Raw genomic sequence first — 20,625 nt, forward strand, 5'->3', positions numbered from 1 at the left:
GTCTTCTGGTAGCGGCTTCCAGTGGTGGACGTTCCCTTTCTTCTGGGTTCCAAACTGTCTCTGGCCTCAGTTACAGCAACTCTCAACTGACTGAAGTCAGAGTTACTTTACAACTGGAGGTTTGCCACCACTTGGTTCATCTTGGCGCCAAGCTCTTTGAGGCTCATGATCAGATTTTTTTTTCTCAACTGAACCTTTTTGATCATAGTCGTTATGTAACATCCTGACAAGAGGATGAGTCTGTCTCTTACGAATAGATCCGAACAATCTAACAGTTCCACCAAGTAACCAAATATAGTAGAATATCATGACTTCGAACCAAATAAATGAAAGCAAATATGCAGCTTAGCAAAAGGAAACTTTAATAATATCCATCTGTGCACATAATCACCACAGAAGTAATAAAAATAAACATGACTTGTTGGAAAGGCATGGGACTGGAGAGGTGTCGCCACCTCATAACACAATTTTATAAAGTTTATCAAAATGATTAAATAAAATTCAAAATGCAGAAAATACAACACACACATTTTTTGAACTACAACAACTTTCACATGAAATGATCTTAAATTTTGTTCATTATTCAATAAGATAAAATATAAATTTAGTCCTTCACTGAACGGACAGTCGGGAGAGTTCAGAAGTACCGCACTTGGCTTGCACTGCAGTGAGTATTCTAAGTATACATGGACAGAACCAGATATACACAACCTTCCACCTATAACCCATGCAGAAATATACACAAGTGACAAGAAGGTTCAATCTGACATATACTACTATGTTAGGCAAATTTAATGGAGACTTTTATTTTCAAGACAAATTCAAATGCTCACATAAGCAATATCAATCAGCATCTTGAGCTATGTCATAATATGCTAACATAAGAGAAGCTGACAGTTGTGCAGCTGTCACACTGCCTGTACTCTCTACATGGCAGAATTATAATGGAGAAAATCAACATTCAAATTCCCAATTACATGGGGTATGGACATTTCACATGTTGGACACAGACATCAAAATCAACTAATCTACTTTGTAACATGAAAAATTATAATGTTCCTTTCTAATATGTAAGTCTGCCATATTTGGTCTGAACTGTATATTCGTCAAGATAGTTCTAACCAACTGACAAACTAACAACATTTGTTACATGACTCTTTTACAATGCCAACTCTGAATCTTAGTAGACAGACATACTTCATTCTTTCACACAGCACAAAACAAAAGGTCACTGCTGCATTTCTCAAGACAAATGCCACAGCCTCGGAAGACAAAATTCTATAGAGGACAAGCACCCTGCTTCTCTTGCAATTTACAGTACCGAACACATACTGTAATGACATGTTAAAGGGATTCAAGGCGCTGCAACACATGTAGGTACTGTGCCTCCACTTCTCGGTATTGCCGATCCAGACTCTCTAGGCGCTGACTGGGGTCTGCAAACGACAGTGCAGCCTGGATATCTCCATCCTTATACCGCTCCTTGTACCGCTTCAACTCCTGCTGCTCCTTCTGCACAGACAACAACATTTATATTTTGTTATGCACAACTGTGTTACACATTCATCCAAAGTGTCAGTATCCTCCAGACTACAATGTGTTACACTCCAGAAGACAATCTCTGACTCAACCTGGGACTGACGAGCTTTAAATCTTGGTCTATCTTCTTACTTGGTATGGTATGTTGAGACGGTTCTTAACATCCAGGCGGTAACGTCGGTACTGCTCACCGTTATGGATATCTGTCATGCGCAATCTCAGTATTTCATACACACGACGAGCCTGCTTCTGCAAGACAATATAAATGTGTAACACACTGAAGAGAAAAGTAAATATTTATGGACTTTCTGCTTTATATGTAAAATGCAAATTAAAAACCTGCTTAGTCCATCAAAATTTGTAATTTAGAGCATGACACTTTATGCAACCAGTACACAAAGACCACATAGAGACTGACAGACTCACTGCCACAGCAAGTATCAGCTTTCACAATTCATACCACATCCCTTAAAAGCAAAGTCTACATACATGCAGAAGTTGAGGTTCTCATAGAGGTAGCCATGAAGAGTTCAATACTTGCGATATAGTGCCATTGGTTAACTTTCAACGGACTACATGGCATTATATCCCCGAAGATAGACCTGTTCAAAGTCTACATGTCTGCACGATAACTCAGGCAAACAGTCATTGGCTTGTCACATCTCAAGCCCACATTCAATCCCAGGACTTTCTGTTGAATCTGTAGTGAACAAGTTGAAGTGTGGGCATAATTTTCTGAAGGTGCTTCATTTCTGCCATGCTGGTACAGTACACCAGGCTGCAGTCTGGTACAATAAACAGATCTGGATTCAGAAAGTGCTGTCTCAGAGAGACTTCTTATGTTTCTGAACAAGTGAATTCTGACTTACCAAGTGTGTGTGGATTGGACAGTGTATTTTAACACTAGAATAAGTACATGAATGAAAACCTTATTGATCTTGAGCTTTGACTTCGCCTCAGCTGCCATATTCTCCTGGAAACCCTCCTGAAGCATGCATGCCTTGAAACTGGGCAGCCTACTACAGTTCCGGGCATCCAAAAAGTCCCGCAGGCGTTGGAATTCATCTGAAGGATCCTCAACTGTCAATTTAAAAATAATAACAACAATTATAAATTTACTGGAAGGTCAATTTATACATTGTGATTATTATACAAGAAGCTAAGTTATGAAAAATAGGAACTAGTTTATAACAATAATGACATTAATACTAGCTTTAATCATTTTCTAAATATTTTGTTGAGACATTTTTTGAGTTGTTCCAAATAACAAGTAGACAAAAATACAAACAGAAACCATGGATTACAACTGGTATAAGAATTTCTTGTAGAAACAAAAGAACAATATATCTTGAAGCAAAAAAAAGTAATAACCCTATAATAGCCACCTATTATAAGAACTATTGTAAAGTATTAAACAGAGTGATAAATCTATCTAAGAAGATGACATATGATAATCCTATTAAATATTCAAAAAATAAAGCTAGAACCACTTGGAGAATAATAAATAGTGAAGTGTTAAAGAAAGGAAATAGAGACATTATTCAAACCTTGGACATTGAAGGTAAAAAGAATACCAACTTGAATGATATTGTTGAAACATTTAATAGGTATTTTAGTGGTACAGCGGATAATATACATAAATATATAAAAGGAAATGGTAAAAATACCAAATCTAAAACTACTAATTATATGACATATTTGGCTGATGCATTTGAGAGTCCACTACCTAGCATAAAAACTATAAAAACTATGATTAGGGAAATAGAAAGAATTATATGGTCCCTAAAATCTACTCAAACCCATGGATATGATGAAATTTCAAATAATATACTCAAAGCCTGTAAAATCTTTATTAGCGAACCGATATGTTACTTATGTAACAGAGCTTTGCATGAGGGTATTTTCCCAGACAGATTAAAATATGCTACAATTATGCCAATATACAAAAAAGGTGATAAAAACACTGAATCAAATTACAGACCTATATCCATATTGACATCTATTAGTAAGATTTTTGAAAAGGTAATGCATGGTAGATTGTTAAAACATTTGAATGATAATAGTATATTAAATAAATACCAATTTGGATTTAGAGAAAATCAAGGGACTGAAAATGCAATTTATAGACTTATCTCTGGAATACTAGACTCTTTAAATAAAAAAATGCAAGTCTCTGGGATTTTCTGTGACTTAGAAAAGGCTTTCGATTGTGTAAGCCATGATATATTATTGGATAAATTGAGGTATTATGGAATAAAAGACAAACAATACGACCTTTATAAGTCAAATCTATTGGATAGAAAACAGAGAACTGCTATTTCCAGTGGGACAAACAGTAGTAAAGTAAACTCACAATGGGTTAAAGTAACTAATGGTGTCCCACAAGGGTTGATACTGGGACCACTGTTGTTTATAATATACATAAATGACTTGCCCAAGATTTTAGAAACTAAGAGTATTCCCATTCTATTTGCTGATGATCCCAGTTTTTTGATCTCTCAAGACAATCCAATAAAACTTAAAAATACAATAAATGAAGTATACAGGTTACTGGAGGACTAGTTTAAAAAAAATTTAATGTCACTGAATTTAATGAAAACATATTATATAAACTTCACTGTAAAAAATAAAGTAGTTAGAAAAATGGGGGGGCATAGAAAAGGTTTTATTAAACACAAATAACATAAAATTTCTTGGCCTGACTATCCAAAATGATATAACTTGGGATAAACATATAGATGAGATAATAAAGAAACTAAATACAGCTTGTTATATGATAAGAAATGTAAAACCAGTGGTGTCTGTAAAAACATTAAAAAGTATTTATTACTCATACTTCCATTCTGTTATGACATATGGAATAATGTTTATGGGTAACTCAACACAAGCTGAAAGAGTTTTTAAGATACAAAAGAGAGTTATAAGAATAATAATTGGATGTGGTTTCAGAGAGTCATGCAGAGAACTGTTTAAGAATATGAATATATTCCCTTTAAGAACACAGTATATATACTCTCTTCTGATGTTTGTAGTAAAAAACAAAGAAATATTTGATACAAATCGGGATTGCTATGATATAAACACTAGACATAATATGGACATACACATGAGCCAGGTAAATTTGGCGAAATATGGTAATGGGGTAATTCACATGGCCGTAAGGATTTACAATGCACTACCTAATAAAATTAAAGTAATTTCTAATGATATAAATAAGTTTAAAAACAATTTGAAGGAATTTCTGTATTTAAACTCTTTTTATACACTTGATGAATATTTTAAGAGATAATGATTATACAACTAATGTTTTCTAATCTAACTATTTGGATGATATGGCCTACCAGTATGTGGAATGGCAAGTTGTGAATTTGACAGTGGTTTTCCCGCNTCTCCTTGACAATTGCTTATGAGTATTAGCAACATAAATTGACACAATTCTGTATCTAAGGCTTTTGCCTACTATAGATGTAATAGAATAAGGAAATAATAATAATAATAATAATAATAATAATAATAATAATAATAAACCCCTTCAGATAAAAGATAATCCTCTTTCAATGCAAAAAGCTTTGAAAAAAAAAACGATTCCATTAAATGTGTAGACAAAATTGTTAGGTACAATTTTCTGTCAAATTTGTGGTATATGTCAACCCATAATGGCCTCATTAACACATGTGAAATGTTTCTTAGCCCTTGGACTACCACACCCTACCACGGAACTACTGGCTAGAAATGCTAAGGTTGCTTGAAGGGAAATAGTGTTGCACAAAAACAAAAAAAAAATCCCCCAGATTAGCTTCAATTGCTGTTATAAATAACATGAAAGATAGTTCTTTCTTTTAAACCCTACTATATAACCCCTCACACCATCTACTGACAGAATTCTTTCAAAGTTTTTAATGCAGTTTTCAAACAGTTTGATAGTGAGGTTGATGTATAGTTAGTGCCTCATGCGCAGAAAGGTAAACACTGTTGTAGAGCATGTGAAGCAGTATGCTTGCTGTGGTGATGTTCAGAGCTATTCCCTGAGCGGAAAACATTGCCTATGGAGACCAGGAGTAGATACACAACATACTATACAACCGAACACACTCCAGGACTGGTAGTACCCACGCTGACGTAAGGTCATAAGACTGCTCCCCCAGCTCCATGAGAGATGGTATGAGTTCCAAGGAACTAACAGTAGATTTCAAAACTCTATATTCATATTGCGGAGGTGATGTGTTCATATCTTGGCTAGGATACTGGTTACCCTGAATAGACATTTCTCATGGTTTCTCTGTTCCTCCAAGCAAATGTCATCATTCAGTTATTCAGTATAGAGGGGGTGGGTTTCCCCATGCACCGCGACTAATAGTCTATTGTACGTACCTCTTTAATTCCTACTGTCGCCATACCCTACCGATACTGGTGCCCGCTATCTACCCTTTCTGCCAGCGAGGTCGGCCCTCTACTGGCAGTGGTACCCGATAACTTCCCCATCTACCGGAGGCATTGGAAACTACTTGGGCGGAAAACTTTTTGCCTGATTTTGCTCAGAGGTCTCCTAGAGACATGGGGATCTTTTACGTGCCATAAATCTACAACACGGGACCCATGGCTTAAAGCCCCTCCCGGAGGACTTGTTCCCTGAATTTTTCCACCCTTAAAAATTCCACGACCTCCACCGGGTTTGAACCCACGTAACTTGAGTCATGAGCTGGGAACGTTACCCCTAGACTACGGAGGCCGCTAAACGTCATCATAGTACCTTTACTAGGACACAACTTCTTCCAACCAAATCATTTCCAATTCATTATTCATCCACTGTCCTACCATTTGACCTGCATGTAAGGAAATGTAAGGCAAACCTGTGATGTCCACAACACGAGGCTGACTAGCATAGTGCCTGTATATACTGTCCAGCAGCTGAGCGCCTAGACCAATCCGCTGGAAGGGGGGTAGCACCAGCATCTGACTGATCCGTGGCCGAGTGTTGTCAGGATATGCATAATATTCATATACTGTAGCATAGCCAGCAACAGCGTAGCATGTATTCCCATCCTGAGAATATTTCTCATATCTGTACAGAGAGAAAGAGATATTTATCAAAGATCTGTGTGAACAAATCACACAATTTGCATCAAACAAAGAAGTTTTGGACCTCCCCATATGTAATTAGGATGATCAAGTCAAGGAGAAAGAGCTGGGAAAGGCATGGAGCATACACGGGAAAGACCACAAATGCATAGTTTTTTTTTGTAGAAAAACTAGAAGGAAAGAGACCACTAGGAAGACCTAGACAAAGGTGAGATGATAATACTAAAACAGATCTTAAAGAAACAGGATAAGATGGTATGCACCAGATTCATTTGGCTCATGATGGAGACCAGTAGTACATAGTAATGAACTTTCAGGTTCCATACAATGTGATAAATTCTTGAGTAGCTCTGTGACTGTTTGCTTCTGAAGGGCTTGTCTCCATGACTTAGTTATCAGCAGAGACTCAATAGTTACAGCACACGGCTTCCAACTGAACCATCTTAGCACAGCACTGATTCTAATGTCAGTGGCTGGAACACCGGCTATCCTGACTGTGGTTTTTCATAGTTTTCCTCAGCACATCCACATGGTAGCATAGTTGGTTGTGGCACTATGCTACAAGCCAGAAATTTGTGGGTTCAAGTCCTTATGAAATGGATTTTTTTTTTCAATGGACCTAATCCTTCCAGCCACACTATGTCCCTGGGGTCGACTCAGCCTTTAACAGAAATGAGTATCAGGAATTTTACTGGGAGGTAAAGGGCAGCTGGCACGTAAGGCTGACAACCTCACCGCCATCTGTGAGCTGACTGTCTAGAGCAAGGGTCTCCAATCTATGGCCCGCGGGCCACATCCGGCCCGCAAAAGAATTTTGCAGAAATGCGCCAACTCAACTAATTTTCCAATGGGTACTGGTAAATGTGATTCCGAGCCTATTGACCTGACATATTATACTGCAGTTCGATGGCTTAGCTGTGGAAAGATTCTTTCGCATTTCTTTCAGCTCATGAATGAAACTGATATATTTCTTACCAAGAAAAACAAATCACGAACCACTTTTATCAGATACCGTGTGGCTTTGGAAATTAGCATTTTTTGCTGATCTGGTGAACCATATGAACCATTTGAATTTAGAGTTGCAGGATGAAAATAACTTAGTCTGTGATTTATTTGCACTTATCAAGGCATCCAGAGCAAAGCTGATACTTCTGGAAAGCCAAGTGAAAAATTGTAACTTTGTTCATATGCTATACTGTGCAGAGTTGCATAAAAAGGGTGAAACAGAATTTCCCTTCTCGTTTGCAAATTTAGTCATTTCAGATTTGAAAGAACAATTTCAGAAGCGATTTGCTGATTTGGATTCCAGTGCTCAGGAAACTAGATTGCTTCAAAATCCGTTTGACTGTGATGCTGCAGATGTCCCAAGTCAAATTCAAATGGAAATTATTGAACTTCAGGAAAATTATCATATTAAAGACAAATACAAGGAAGGAAATTTGATCAAACTTTATAAATTTCTGAATTCTGAGCAATTTCCAAATTTAAAGAAATTTGCTTGTAAATTTATCTCCATTTTTGGGACGACATATCTGTGTGAACAAACTTTTTCCCAGTTGAAGTACATCAAGTCAAAATACAGGGCAAATTTATCCGATGAACATTTAAAGTCGCTACTTGTGATTAGTGTTTCAAAATTTGAACCTCAATTTAATCATATTTTAAGAATGCAAAAAGAGTTCCATCATTCACATTAATTGTTTTATTATAATTTGTGATGAAAATATGAGCATTTGCTGCTACTGTCTGTTGTCATTAATATACGATAACTTATTCTCACGTACTTTGTATTTAGTTTATGAAATTCTGTGCTTTCAATAAAACTCATATACCTAGAGTTATTAATTTCTCATTTTATCCGGCCCGTTGAAAGTGCTGAATTACCTAATGTGGAGACCCCTGGTCTAGAGGAAATTTGGGAGCCTCGACATCTCACGACTCTATGGGCCTCCATGGCCTGTTACAGGGATAGCTTTACCTTTACCTTAGCACCTCCAAGCAAATATCAGAACAGTACCTCAACTAGGCCACAACTGCTTCCTTCCAAATACGTTCCAATTCATCATTCATCCCACATTTGATGCTATAATCTACATACTGACAGTGACCAAAACAACTCACAACACTACATCCTGGTGCATGTTATCAGTTCATCTGGACTGATTAATTATGGCTGGCTTGCTCAATGGATCAGTTGAGATGACTCTTCTGAGGTCCCATGTAATGGGGTGTCAACAGGTCAAAAGCAGGAAGGGAACAAATAAAATAATGGAAAACAAAATTATGTGTTTCCAGGAAAATGACTGATAATTTAAACTTACTGATGGTTCATTGCTTAATTAAAGTAGTATTTGAATGTTGCTTTTATATTGTGAAAATAAGATGTTATCATTTAAGTTTATGTTGTTTATTTCTTTATATTGACTAGGTGCTGCTAACTCCCAACATTTTTCAGTCTTACTAGACCATCTTCAGGGTGGTGTACCACATTAAAAGAGAACTTTAAAACACATATACAAAAACTAAAGAATTTAAACCTCTACATCTTAAATCTCCCATATAAGTTAAAATCCCCCTCACTGGTGTCTCCACCTTATCTTGGTGAGGGGGTTTGAGTATGACAAGGACTCTGAAAGCTATACCAGCAGTAGCGTAGCTACTTGCAGGGCCAGCAGCTCAAAGGGTAGGCATCAGACGAAGAGAGACACCAAAAACCAAAAACTGATGCCAGAAGCAGCATCATCAGCAGCAACTTGAAGCACAGAGCAAATGATGCTAGAGTTGGTTCAAGTTCGTATAGCAACAGGCGTGACCAGAGTGGTTTGAATGGCTGTTGTACTGCGATGTGGAAAGCAAATTGAAAAACTACCACATTATCACTTTTCCTGGATAGTCTCTTTCCAAAAACAGAGATACCATGTATGCGAGATGTTTCGTCTGGAGACAAAACAATCCGGAGGTAAACTACTCCCCCAATCGGATCTCCAGGGGGGGAGTGTTTCTAGAGGAAATGTCATGCAGGCGTTACAACAAGTTAAAACACAGTGACAAAGGTTTAATTATTGCATTGGTGCTGGTTACACTGCTTCATACTCACTCTCTATTGGTGCCAATAAGGTGGAATTTTGCAGCTTTGTCGTTGTTCTTGGTAAGTTACATCTTATTTTCACACACACAGAGTAAGAAGCGCAAAAACCATTTCTTCAGTAATGGCATGCCATGGGGCATGAGACAGCAAATGATCAACACAAGTGATTGAAACTTACATCATAAAAAACCTCCAGTGGTCATCATCTGCATCAATGAAGCTGGCTGCATCAATGAACCACAGAATAAATGTCTGCAATCTCTCATGGTACTTCTGAAAGCCTGGTGTTGTCACTTCACACATATAAATCTCCCAGGTGCGGGTACCATCTTAAACAAATGTCACTTATCATCATGTCTTCATCTTATGTTAGTCCATCTCAGCTATGGTTTGAGAATTTCGTGCATACTGATCTACCAACTTACATCAAGTAGAGAAAAAAAAAAAGTAAAGCTATCCCTGTACCAGGCCATGAAGGCCCATAGGGTTGTGAGACATTGAGGGTCCCACATTATCCAGACAATCGGCTCAAAGATGGCGGTAAGGTTGTCAGCCTTACGCGCCGGCTGCCCTTTACTCCCCAGGAATATTAGTTAATTAATTCCTGGTACTCATTTCTGTTAGAGGCTGAGTAAACCCCAGGGCCTAGTGCGGCAGGAAGGATTAGGTCAACTGAAAAAATCCAATGACCTCATCGGGATTTGAACCCGCGACCTTCCGGCTCGTAGGGTGCCCCCTCTACCAACTTACATGCACACTGAAACTAAATCCATGGATAACATCTTTAACAGCTGTGTTATACATCAAATCAGTTTGAAGCCAGTCTGATGCCAGTCTCAAGGCAAATGTTGCAAAGAATACTGCACTCACAGAGCAGCCTTGAGAAATAAAATGGATGGGAAAGGATAAGAGACTGGAAGGAGGGAGAAAAAGGAAGAAATGTGAAAATGGAGAGGGGGGAAAGGAATTGGCAAACAAGGATGATGGGAAATGAATATGGGAGAAAGGAGGTGATACAAAGCTACAAATGGGATAAACAAATGAAGGATGAATATAGTGTGACGTATTTGCGCTATGCAGGACATGCTCCTTCAAGCGGTGACATAACAGCATCAGAGCAACTGCCACTGCTACGGTAACAGGCCAGTCAACACTGTGTCCCCCTCCCCCGCTGTGACGTAACAGCACTTCCCACTGTGACATAACAAGGGGACACTGCTGGTAACACAAGGCAACAGGGAATGGCATTAAAAGCTGGCTGAGCAGTATGTGAACAGAGTGTGTGATCAGGAGTGACACAGTGTGGATCGTGAAGTCACCGAGTGCAGTTGTAGCGAGTGAATCATGAAGAAGACCGGAACATGTGATTAGAGGCAAGAGTGTGAGAAGGTATTGGGAGTGTGAAGTACAGTGACACTGGTATAGCTCCCGTATTGTACTGTGAATAAGTGAAGACTATTGAAGATAGAGTGAATAGATTATTGTGTAGGGTTTATAAATTGGGTAAACCAGCAACTGTGTTATAATTAATTGTAGTTACGATTTGTAGGTTGTTAAATAAACCAATTACAAATCCGAACAGCGTCTTCAGTAGCAAAACACGTTACAATACTGTCATGTTTTATGGGTGTGTGACTATCGATGGCATATGGATTGGTGAATGAATTTATTGACCATTTACAGGTCATAACTACAAGTAACTATACCATTATTGCTGATTTCCACACTACAAATCACTACACACTAAGTCTTCTCAGTCTGCTTTCAATGCTGGTTTTCTAAGAACGAACAATAAACAAACAATAAATGATAAAATTAGAATGAGATTCAATTTCAGTAATGCTTGCTACCATTCAGTTCAGAACCTTTCGTCTTCTCATCTACAGCCAAAAAACATGATACAAAACCATAATTTTGCCTGTAGTTTTGCATGGGTGAGAAACTTGGTCTGACATTAAGGGAACAACACAGACCTTGAGAACAAGATGCTGAGAAGAATATTTGGACGCAAGAGGGAAGAAATAATAGGAGGCTGGAAAATACTGCATGAGCTTCATAACTTGTACTTTTTGCCAAATATATTTAGAATTACTGAGTAACAGAGGATGAAATGGGCAGAGCATGCAACATGGTGGGAGAGAAAAGGAATGCATACAGGGTTTTGGTGGGAAAGACAGAAGGAAACAGACCATTAGGAAGACCTAGATGTAGGTGGGAAGGTGATATTAAGAGATTTTAGAGAAATAGGACTGAATGGTATTGACTTGATGGATCTGGCTCAGGACAGAGACAGAATGACGGGTTCTGTGACCATAGAAAAGAACCTTCAGTCTACAAAATGTTGGGAAGTTCTTGAGTAGCTGAGCAACTGTTGGCTTCTAAAGATGGACTCAGTTTCATGTAGTTAGTTAGTTATTAGGATTTAGTAGGGATTTCATAACAATTTCCTGAGTACAAAAGAGTTTCTGTGGCCAAACAAAATGGGGAAACACTGTCCCAGATAATGGAAAACGTTCTACATAATATTAACATAAGATGGTTTTTACTAAAGCTTGAATGTTGCAGGGTGTACTAGCTACTGTTAACTGTCCTTGCTGATTTCATCTATACATTATTTCTCTCAATTCATATTACGATACATTCATTTCCTTTGGTTAGAGTCTACACCTGTCACATACCATTGGTGGTGAATGCATGCTGGAGTTCACCAAATGGCACAAAGTTGACATCCTTCTCTAGATCACTGCAGAAATCATCCAAGTTTGTGTGGAACCCTGGCTGTAGCTTTTCAGATATTTTGTCAAAGATCTCATCAGCCTGCCAACATGACATTTCAGAAATCAGTCAATGTCACACAAATGACATCCACTAACCCATACACCAACTTGGCATAATGCTTAATTAGTTAAGCACACAGATGACTTTTATGTGATGTGCTATTGGGTGGTTTGGTTATGGTGTGAGAACAAGAATGTTTAAATATAAAAATACTGTTAGGGGCAGAAAACCACTGAAATGCCGAGATGTGCTTTTACTGAGAGTTTAAAACAAGAGTACCCGTTTTTAAGGGTGACCAAGTGGGAAAAGTGCTGTGCTCCATTTGTAAATTCAGTTTTCAACAGAGCATGGAGATCATTGTCATATACAGTAACATATCAAGAAAAAAACTAGAGCTAATGCCTCTTGTACTTCGATACTTCACTCCAGAGATGAGATACAAACTAAAATTACTGAATTTCGCAACTTAAAAGGTGAAATGGCTGATGTGTTAACGACTTCCATAATGAATGTACTGCATAAATACAAGCTATCAGACAAAATTATTGACTTTTGTGAAGACAACTGTAATATAAATTTTGGAGGGGCTGCATGAAGAGGAACAAACAGTTTTTTTTTTTTTGCCAAGCTAAACACCTGCAATTTAAAAATGAACATTCGAAGTGCAGAATGTGTCACCCATACTTTGCATAACGCACTTCAGAAAAATGCTGACATTGCATCAACTGATGCTGAGGCTATAGTGAATAAAATATTCCAGTTTTTTCACATATATATGACACAGGTGGAGGAACTGAAGGAATTTTATAACTTCTTTGATGCTGAACAGACACTGCATTCCTGAAAATCACTGCCTATATCCCGAAAGAGAGTAAACTGATGAACACAATGAATTAGCTCTAAGCATGTTTGAGGAAGAATAAGAAATAACATGACTGAGTCAAAATGGTGAAGCAAGTTACAGAAACTGTACAGACAACTCACTTAGCACAAAAGGCAGCTTCCACTCTAGCCGTGGATAGGACACTGATATTCCACATTACCATGGTAATAAAATAATGGATCTGTGGAAACATGGATGACAACAAAGGGCATACAACAACAGCCACCTGTATTTCAGTAAATACTGAGACACTGTATTCACATATCCTTTCATGCTTTATCTTTAAGCATATGAATTAAAAGGCATATCACAGGTTTGAAATGTCTTATAGCTGGGGGAAGTTACATACGCAAGCAAATATGAGAAGGGACATTCACCAATGTTGTAATGCTCTTGAGCACATATGGCATGAATGGTATATGCAAAACAGGCACAAAATTTTGGTCAAAAAATGTAAAGAGGATAAAATGCATTACTTCCTGTGTAGCACAGTATAAGTTCACCAATGTACCTCCAAATTTTCAAAGGGGTTCTATCACACTATGCAGCATCACAACCCAGAAGACAATAATCTTCATCAGCAAGGGGTGGCCTGTCAAGGACACATTTCATAGAGATATTTCTTAAAAATGGAGATTAAGACAGGTTGAATGTATGCACATATGGTAGAACCCAGGATGCTATGTTCTACAGATGGCCAACTGGCAATACAGTGAAACATATAAGGCAGAATCTCACCTGGACCCCCTCAAACTTGTCTGGAGTCACTCTGTCTAAGTAAGAGATGCCAAAGTACGTGGTCAGCCTGGCAGCAGTGTAGTACAACTTGATCCTGAGGTCATGATAACCAAAAATACTCTCCCTGAAACAGACAACAGGTATTATATTTATAGTTTACAGAACCTGACTGCAAATGGAAAAACAACACTTTGACATAATTGTCCACCTGAGCATTTGTATACATTTTCACAATTTGTTCCTATTTATCATGAACTGTCAACATTAATATACTGTTCCTTGTTTTATATATTTTTAGGGCAGAATAACAGTGCACATTTCAGGTACACACATCTAGAAAGCAACTATTCAACAAGTGAATCACTTTAGCACTGCGACACTTATCCCTGTATATACCGTATTTATGCATGTATAGGCCGCACATTTTTTGCCAAAAATTCAAGAGGAAAACTGGGGTGCGGCTTATATTCGAAATATTCGAAATCACACTTCATTTAAAAAAAATTATATTCATAATTAGTAATACTAGTAGTATACTAATAGTAATAATATTCCAAGAAAATTATTTTTTCTATAATTTCTGTCTGAAAATTGTGCTGCAGCCTATACATGCGTAAATACGGTAAATACAGAAAAGCGATGTTAACATCAGCTCTGCGCCAGGTGCAACAACTTTGTGAGAATGCTGATGGATGTGCCACTTGATGGCTTGCATGTACATTCGCTGCAGAGTTTGATGTTTCAGCTTGCAAGTGCTATAGTTTATAGCTAACCAACTTTCAGTCAGTGACCATGGGCACATGCATTTGGTGCAAAAATTATAGTTTGCAAGGTAGACAATGAATACAGCTTCTTCCTGCCCTTTTCAGCTCCACATCCCCTTACTCCTCCTTTCCCACAATCCCCTTCAATAAGCCCTGCATTCATATCATTGTGCTGAAATATTTGTAAGTGTATGTCAAACCTTGAGTATGCAATCGTGGCAGGAAAGTCATGCACGTTCAACAAAATCTCAAGTACAGCTGTTCTGGTTCCCCCTGTATGTTAATAATATAATCCAGTAACTGGGGTGTAATGATCTAAGTCACTAACTCAAAATGTCCCATCAAAGGGGTTTACTCAAACAATAACTCTTTTGTTCTGAAATACATTCAACCTCATTCAAAACACTTCAAAAACTTGAGCAGTGTCACATTTGTCAAACCAAAATAACATTTACCACCCAAAAAGCCTTTGGATTTACAAAAGAAGGAGTTGAAGTAGATCTCATAAACCCTTCTTCCCTACTGCACAGGTTTCTGGTACTACATATCTTATGTTGCTGGTTGGTATCAGTCAGGTAAAAGACTGGGGACAAATGTACACTGATAACATTACAATTTTCACTTTTTACCAAACGCTATTTAACTTCACCGACAAGCGGCGGTCACTCGGTCAGTATAGTTTGCTTGCAGACTATTGGCTGTGGAATATTTTTTATTAGGATGATAAAATCAAATTACAAATGGCTAGCATGTACTCAGAACAGACATTATACACTAAAACAGAAGACTGGTTGCCTGTTTGTGATCTACTTCATTCATGCAATGTGTTAATGCTGGCCAATTTGTTACTGTGGTAAATTAAATCTGAGTTAGTTCAGAGTTGTCATCTCACTGTTGCTTCTTTCTATAAATACTGATGGTTTACATCTACAGCTACAAACGGATTTCATAAATTCACTTTTTACCCACCTGTCTCCAAACACCTGATGGGACATTACAGGTCTGAATATGCACCTGTCATTGGCGATGTCCGCCACCTGTCGTACTGCAAACAATATTAAGAGGTTAGGAAATGAGAATGTAATTCAGAACTTATTTCAACTACATTTGTTTGTACACCTACCTAGTTTGAATTCTATGACTTCATTACTGCTAACTACGAGCGAACTGACCGAATTCTTCAGCATGCTGACACCTAGGGAAATAAACTAATAACAGGTTTACATCATCAAAATTCTATTTACTGCAATTGCAAAACCACGATGCCCAGTATTTACGCGCAAAAACAGATACTCCATCGTAATGACGATGCAGTCTTCATTGCATTAAACTGCTTGAGGATTTTACATGGAACTCTTAACCTCAATCAAACAATGTAGTTCATATAAAACATATTACTATTAAACATATGCATAACTTTCCATTACAGTTTTCTAAACGTGAATGTACATACTAAAACATACCAAGGCTTTCCATCGTATCAAGTTATAAATACAGGTTTCAAAATAATAAGCAATTAACAAAAACCCAAAACTGTTCCATCTTTTAGAAACAGTTAAACACTGCACATATTTCTGTCAATCTTTTAAGAAAGGCTGCCAAAATTGGCTTCTTCCCGCGCAAATACAGAAGAACCACGGATCAACCACACTGTGCCGATCCGTGATAACTTCGAACCAGAGTTATCTTCTCTGTGAACGTGACCTCAATGGACAGTGGCGACCACTCCAAATAAGAAAATACTAGAGTTCAAAAGCTGAGCAACGTTCTGCATAATTTAGCGCTGATGTAAAAAACCCATAAATTGAGTAAAACTGCGCAATGTACGACACAAAATTATGGAATAAAAATAAGTGCCAAAAGCTAAGGTTCCAGAACATAAAAAGGCATACTGCACTTAAAATTGATTCATGGTTGTCCAATTCTTAGTGCCTTATTTTATCGAATTATTATACTAAATAGATAAGGAAACGACGTATATCAATAGTACAGTTAATTTAATAATCTTCTTCATTAATTTATTTTGCAAAACTGTCCTAACTACGCACACAGGATACACAACGCTTATTTGAATGTGACTCTACTTCCACCTAACTTATCCCCATCCATTGTATTACATCTAGACTTCAATTGTAAGGTTCATCCATTTTCTGGGCATCTGAAACGCTAAAATCAGCCATACCATCCTCCTTGACTTGATCATTCTAATTATACTGGGCAAAGAGCAATAGTATTAAAACCCATCATTATGTAGTTTCCTCCAACCTCCTGCCACTTCATCCTTCCTCAACCCAAATATTCTCCTGAGCACCCTCTTCTCAAAATCTGTAAGTCTATGTTCTTCCCTTAGTTTCAGAGACCATGCTTTTCACCCATACAGAAACACAGGCAAAATTACAGTTTTGTATTACAATTTTTGTTTTTAGACAAAGCCAAAAGTCTCTGGACTGAATGGTAGCAAGTATACTGAATTCGATCTCCTCTTAATTTCTTCCTGAATCAAATTTTCATTTTCTACTGTCGTTCCCGAGTTTTCGAACTGAGCCACATTTTCAAAGGATCTGTTAGCTATCTTTATGTTATTATTTTACCTTGCAGTCTGGTGACAAGACAGCAACATATGACATGTGTTAAGGAAGTAATAAGATTAGTTTTGTATAAAATAATTTATTCAACTACTCGTCTAAATCAACACTGTTCCCTTCAAAATAACATTCCTCTGATGCAACATACTTGGCCCAGTGAATTTGCCATACCTCGGGGAAGGGCTGGAAGTCAGCTTCTGTTAGGGTCTTGATGGCGTCAGTTACAGCTTTCTGAATTCTGTCAAATGTTTGAAAATAACAGCCCTTGGCTCTCAATTTTAATTTGGGGGCAAGTAAAAATCACAAGGTGAAAATTTCGGAAAATAAGGAGCCTATAGAAGCATGGGAATGCACTTTTCATCATAAATTCACAAACTGACAATGCTGTGTGTGTGGGCAAAGTTGCAAACTTATTTAAGATTTCAACATGATACTGCTATTTACCCTCTACCTCATTCAGTTTCTTGAAACTGAACCTCTCCACACAAAATCTATGCATTGTCTGTTTACTCATTGGCAGTCTCTCCCTAACTTTTGCCACCACCAGAGAGTGGTCAGTATCACAGCCTGCTCCCCTGAATGATTGGAAATCAAGTATGCTTGAATGTCATCTCCTGTCTATCAAAATATCGTCAATTTGATCGCATTTCCATCAGATTAAATCCATTATCATTAATAATTTTGTGTAAACGCTCATTCACTATAGTTGGTTTGACAATGTCTTCCTTATCTAATTTGGCACTGAAATCTCCTAATAAAATTTTCAAATGGTATTTAGGAAATTTATCAAATACACATTCTAGTCCCTCACAGATGCTGTCCTTTGTATCATCTATTTTATCCTCTGTTCTGACATGAACATTAAAAACAACGATATCATACCAGCGACCCCTTAGTATTATGTATGACACTATATCACTAACAAACTCTACCCTCTTAACTATGATATGTTTCTCAGATGTAGAAAAAAAACCTGTACCTAATTCATGATTTTCATTTCACTTTCTACAGAAAATGTATATCTGCCTGCTGATTCAGCGCCATCCCTGTCCCATCTGACCTGTACTCCTACTATATGTAACTTATACCCTGATATTTCTTTTGCAACTGTCATGAGAGGACCTGCCCTACACAGACTTCTTATATTCCATGTACTAAATTCCATATCCATTTTCCTTAGCTTAGGTCATTTATCAAAAAAAATCCATCCATATATAAGATCCTTTGTGATATTTCATAAGAATTTTTTTTTATGGTGAGGAGTTGTGGCCCCAAGCCCAACCCTCCAAGCTGGAGGACCACCACTTGTTGATGGTTCGCAACCACTTATTCAATATATTCACAGGTCATCTTCTTCATCCGCAACCTGAGGGCATGCCATGCCATGGTGACCAGGAACCCACATTAACATGGAAAATAATAATACTGTAACATAAATGCAAATGGAAATAATGTAAAAGTTACAAATGCCGTTGAATGCTCATTCTCATTTTCTTCACAAACCGTTGCAGATTGGACCCATGTTCATTAGAACTTTTTCACACAAAATGATCCCAAGAACATGTAATAAGCTTATTCTGTTGTGGGACATACTGTATATTTAACCAATAAAAATGCACAAATATTACCCATGTAGGAGGTGAGTGAAAATATTACCAATAAATTAATCATGAAATGAACCAGCAACACAAATGATAAAATTAAACAATACAAAAAGTATTAACAACACAAAATGGCTTAGATGTTGCATGAATCCCAAGATGAATCCTAAACTCTGGGAACCAAAAACACCTCATTTCCTCAGGTGGTGTGTGGACCAGCTAGTGGTCCCAGAGGCAGATAGCAGACCAAAACATCTTAGAAAACTGTCAGCCAGATGAACACTTGGTGCCAATTTCCTTGTGTCAAGCCTCGCCAGCCAGTGTCTTGAATTTCAAGAATACTACCTCATGAAAAGATGATGGCAGTGGGGATAGTAGGGGTAAGGGGAACACGTGCATAGAATGCACAGGCTGGAAAATTGTGAGTTGGATCAATACGAGTACAAAGGTAAGTCAAATTTTCAAATTCTATATAATTTTATCCACATATGGACTTAACCTCGAGAAAAGGATGTTGGGTAAGATATTGTCAGTTTTATCACACTTCTTGTCAGCTGGTGCATTAACAGACTATTTCCACTGTTCAGGCAATTGTTCCTTATTCCAAATAGAATCAATGAGTTTACAAATCTCAGACCATAATGATTCACCTCCTGTTTGAACCAGATGTGCTGCATTTTGATCTACACCTGATGATTTATACCTTTTAAACTTTGCAGTAGCAATTTCAACCTCAAAAGAACAGGTCAGGTAATATTGGTTCAGCCAAAAAGGAAAATGACTATGATGCCACATACCAAACAAACATTGCCCATTCATTCTGGCTGGATGTCAGCACGTTCATGCACACAAAGCAGCTCTTGACTTATAACATGTAGTATCACAGTTGTGAAATGATCCTAAGCTATGGCAGTCAGCACTCAACCTCACTGTAATTTGAATCTGCCTATAGCAAGGAATAGAATTTTGGCTTTTCAAGGTTATTATCTCTATCTATATACATAAAATGTGATGTAATGTCCACTTTGTGCCTGTCTGAAGAGAGTTCACATGACCGTAGATGGCTTGCATGTACGTTGATGGTAGAGTATGATAACTGATGGCGCAGCATGCTGTAAATAGGATTATGTACTGGTGAAGTAGACAGCTGAACCATCCTTCCGCAGGCAGCCGTAGGCTCATTAATTTGTGCGTGTGTACTGTTAATCAAACATAAATTACTAAATTCTGATGTTCAAGCCCTTAACAAAACTGCATCACAATTTGCAGCAGAATTGAAAGGAAGTGTGAGCAAACACATACCCAGACTCCAAAGTACGCCTCCAGAGAAATCAAGAATATTAATGAAGTCCATCAAAATATACTGAAAAGAAGAAATTATCTAGTACTATGGCAATGTACACAAAAAAAAAATAATAATCTGATTCACATCAAAATATATTCTTGTAACATATCATGAAACAACTGTAGGTATGTCAGCACATAGGAATATTTGGAATTAAGAGGTATTGATTAACAGGAGAATTGAGAAAACAATACACAGTCATCCACAATTAATCGACATTAACTG

The 20,625-nt window shown here is 37.5% G+C and overlaps 2 protein-coding genes across 7 annotated transcripts in view; both read right to left on the minus strand.

Annotated features, from left to right (window-relative positions):
- Positions 1–339: 339 nt before the first annotated feature.
- Positions 340–17,527, minus strand: LOC111871197 (histone acetyltransferase type B catalytic subunit). 2 transcript variants are annotated; one of them, XM_033754157.1, is made up of 10 exons: positions 17,461–17,527; positions 15,993–16,064; positions 15,839–15,914; positions 14,106–14,229; positions 12,385–12,523; positions 9,885–10,035; positions 6,390–6,601; positions 2,468–2,619; positions 1,672–1,788; positions 340–1,512 (listed from the first exon to the last, which is right to left on the minus strand). In XM_033754157.1, the coding sequence occupies exons 2-10, from the start codon at positions 16,054–16,056 to the stop codon at positions 1,345–1,347; spliced, it is 1,203 nt and encodes a 400-aa protein (XP_033610048.1). In that variant the 5' UTR covers positions 16,057–16,064; positions 17,461–17,527; the 3' UTR covers positions 340–1,344. The 2 variants fall into 2 exon arrangements, with proteins under 2 accessions (XP_033610048.1, XP_023719880.1); XM_023864112.2 differs by lacking the exon at positions 17,461–17,527 and adding an exon at positions 16,333–17,298.
- Positions 17,528–17,536: 9 nt separating this feature from the next.
- Positions 17,537–20,625, minus strand: part of LOC111871196 (NADPH:adrenodoxin oxidoreductase, mitochondrial) — a 28,446-nt gene continuing 25,357 nt past the window's right edge. Inside the window, exons 10-11 of one of the 5 annotated variants that reach the window (XM_033754156.1) lie at positions 20,358–20,418; positions 17,537–20,254 (exon numbers count right to left, since the gene is read on the minus strand). In XM_033754156.1, coding sequence (XP_033610047.1) covers positions 20,396–20,418 — 23 coding nt within the window. In that variant the 3' untranslated portion in view covers positions 17,537–20,254; positions 20,358–20,395. Of the gene's footprint in view, positions 20,255–20,346; positions 20,421–20,625 lie in introns of those variants that run through there. The other 4 variants (XR_004513745.1, XM_023864109.2, XR_002843990.2 and 1 more) reach the window with 4 other exon arrangements.

The sequence above is a fragment of the Cryptotermes secundus genome, unplaced genomic scaffold (assembly GCF_002891405.2).
Source record: "Cryptotermes secundus unplaced genomic scaffold, Csec_1.0 scaffold573, whole genome shotgun sequence".
Taxonomy (NCBI): Eukaryota; Metazoa; Arthropoda; class Insecta; order Blattodea; family Kalotermitidae; genus Cryptotermes; species Cryptotermes secundus.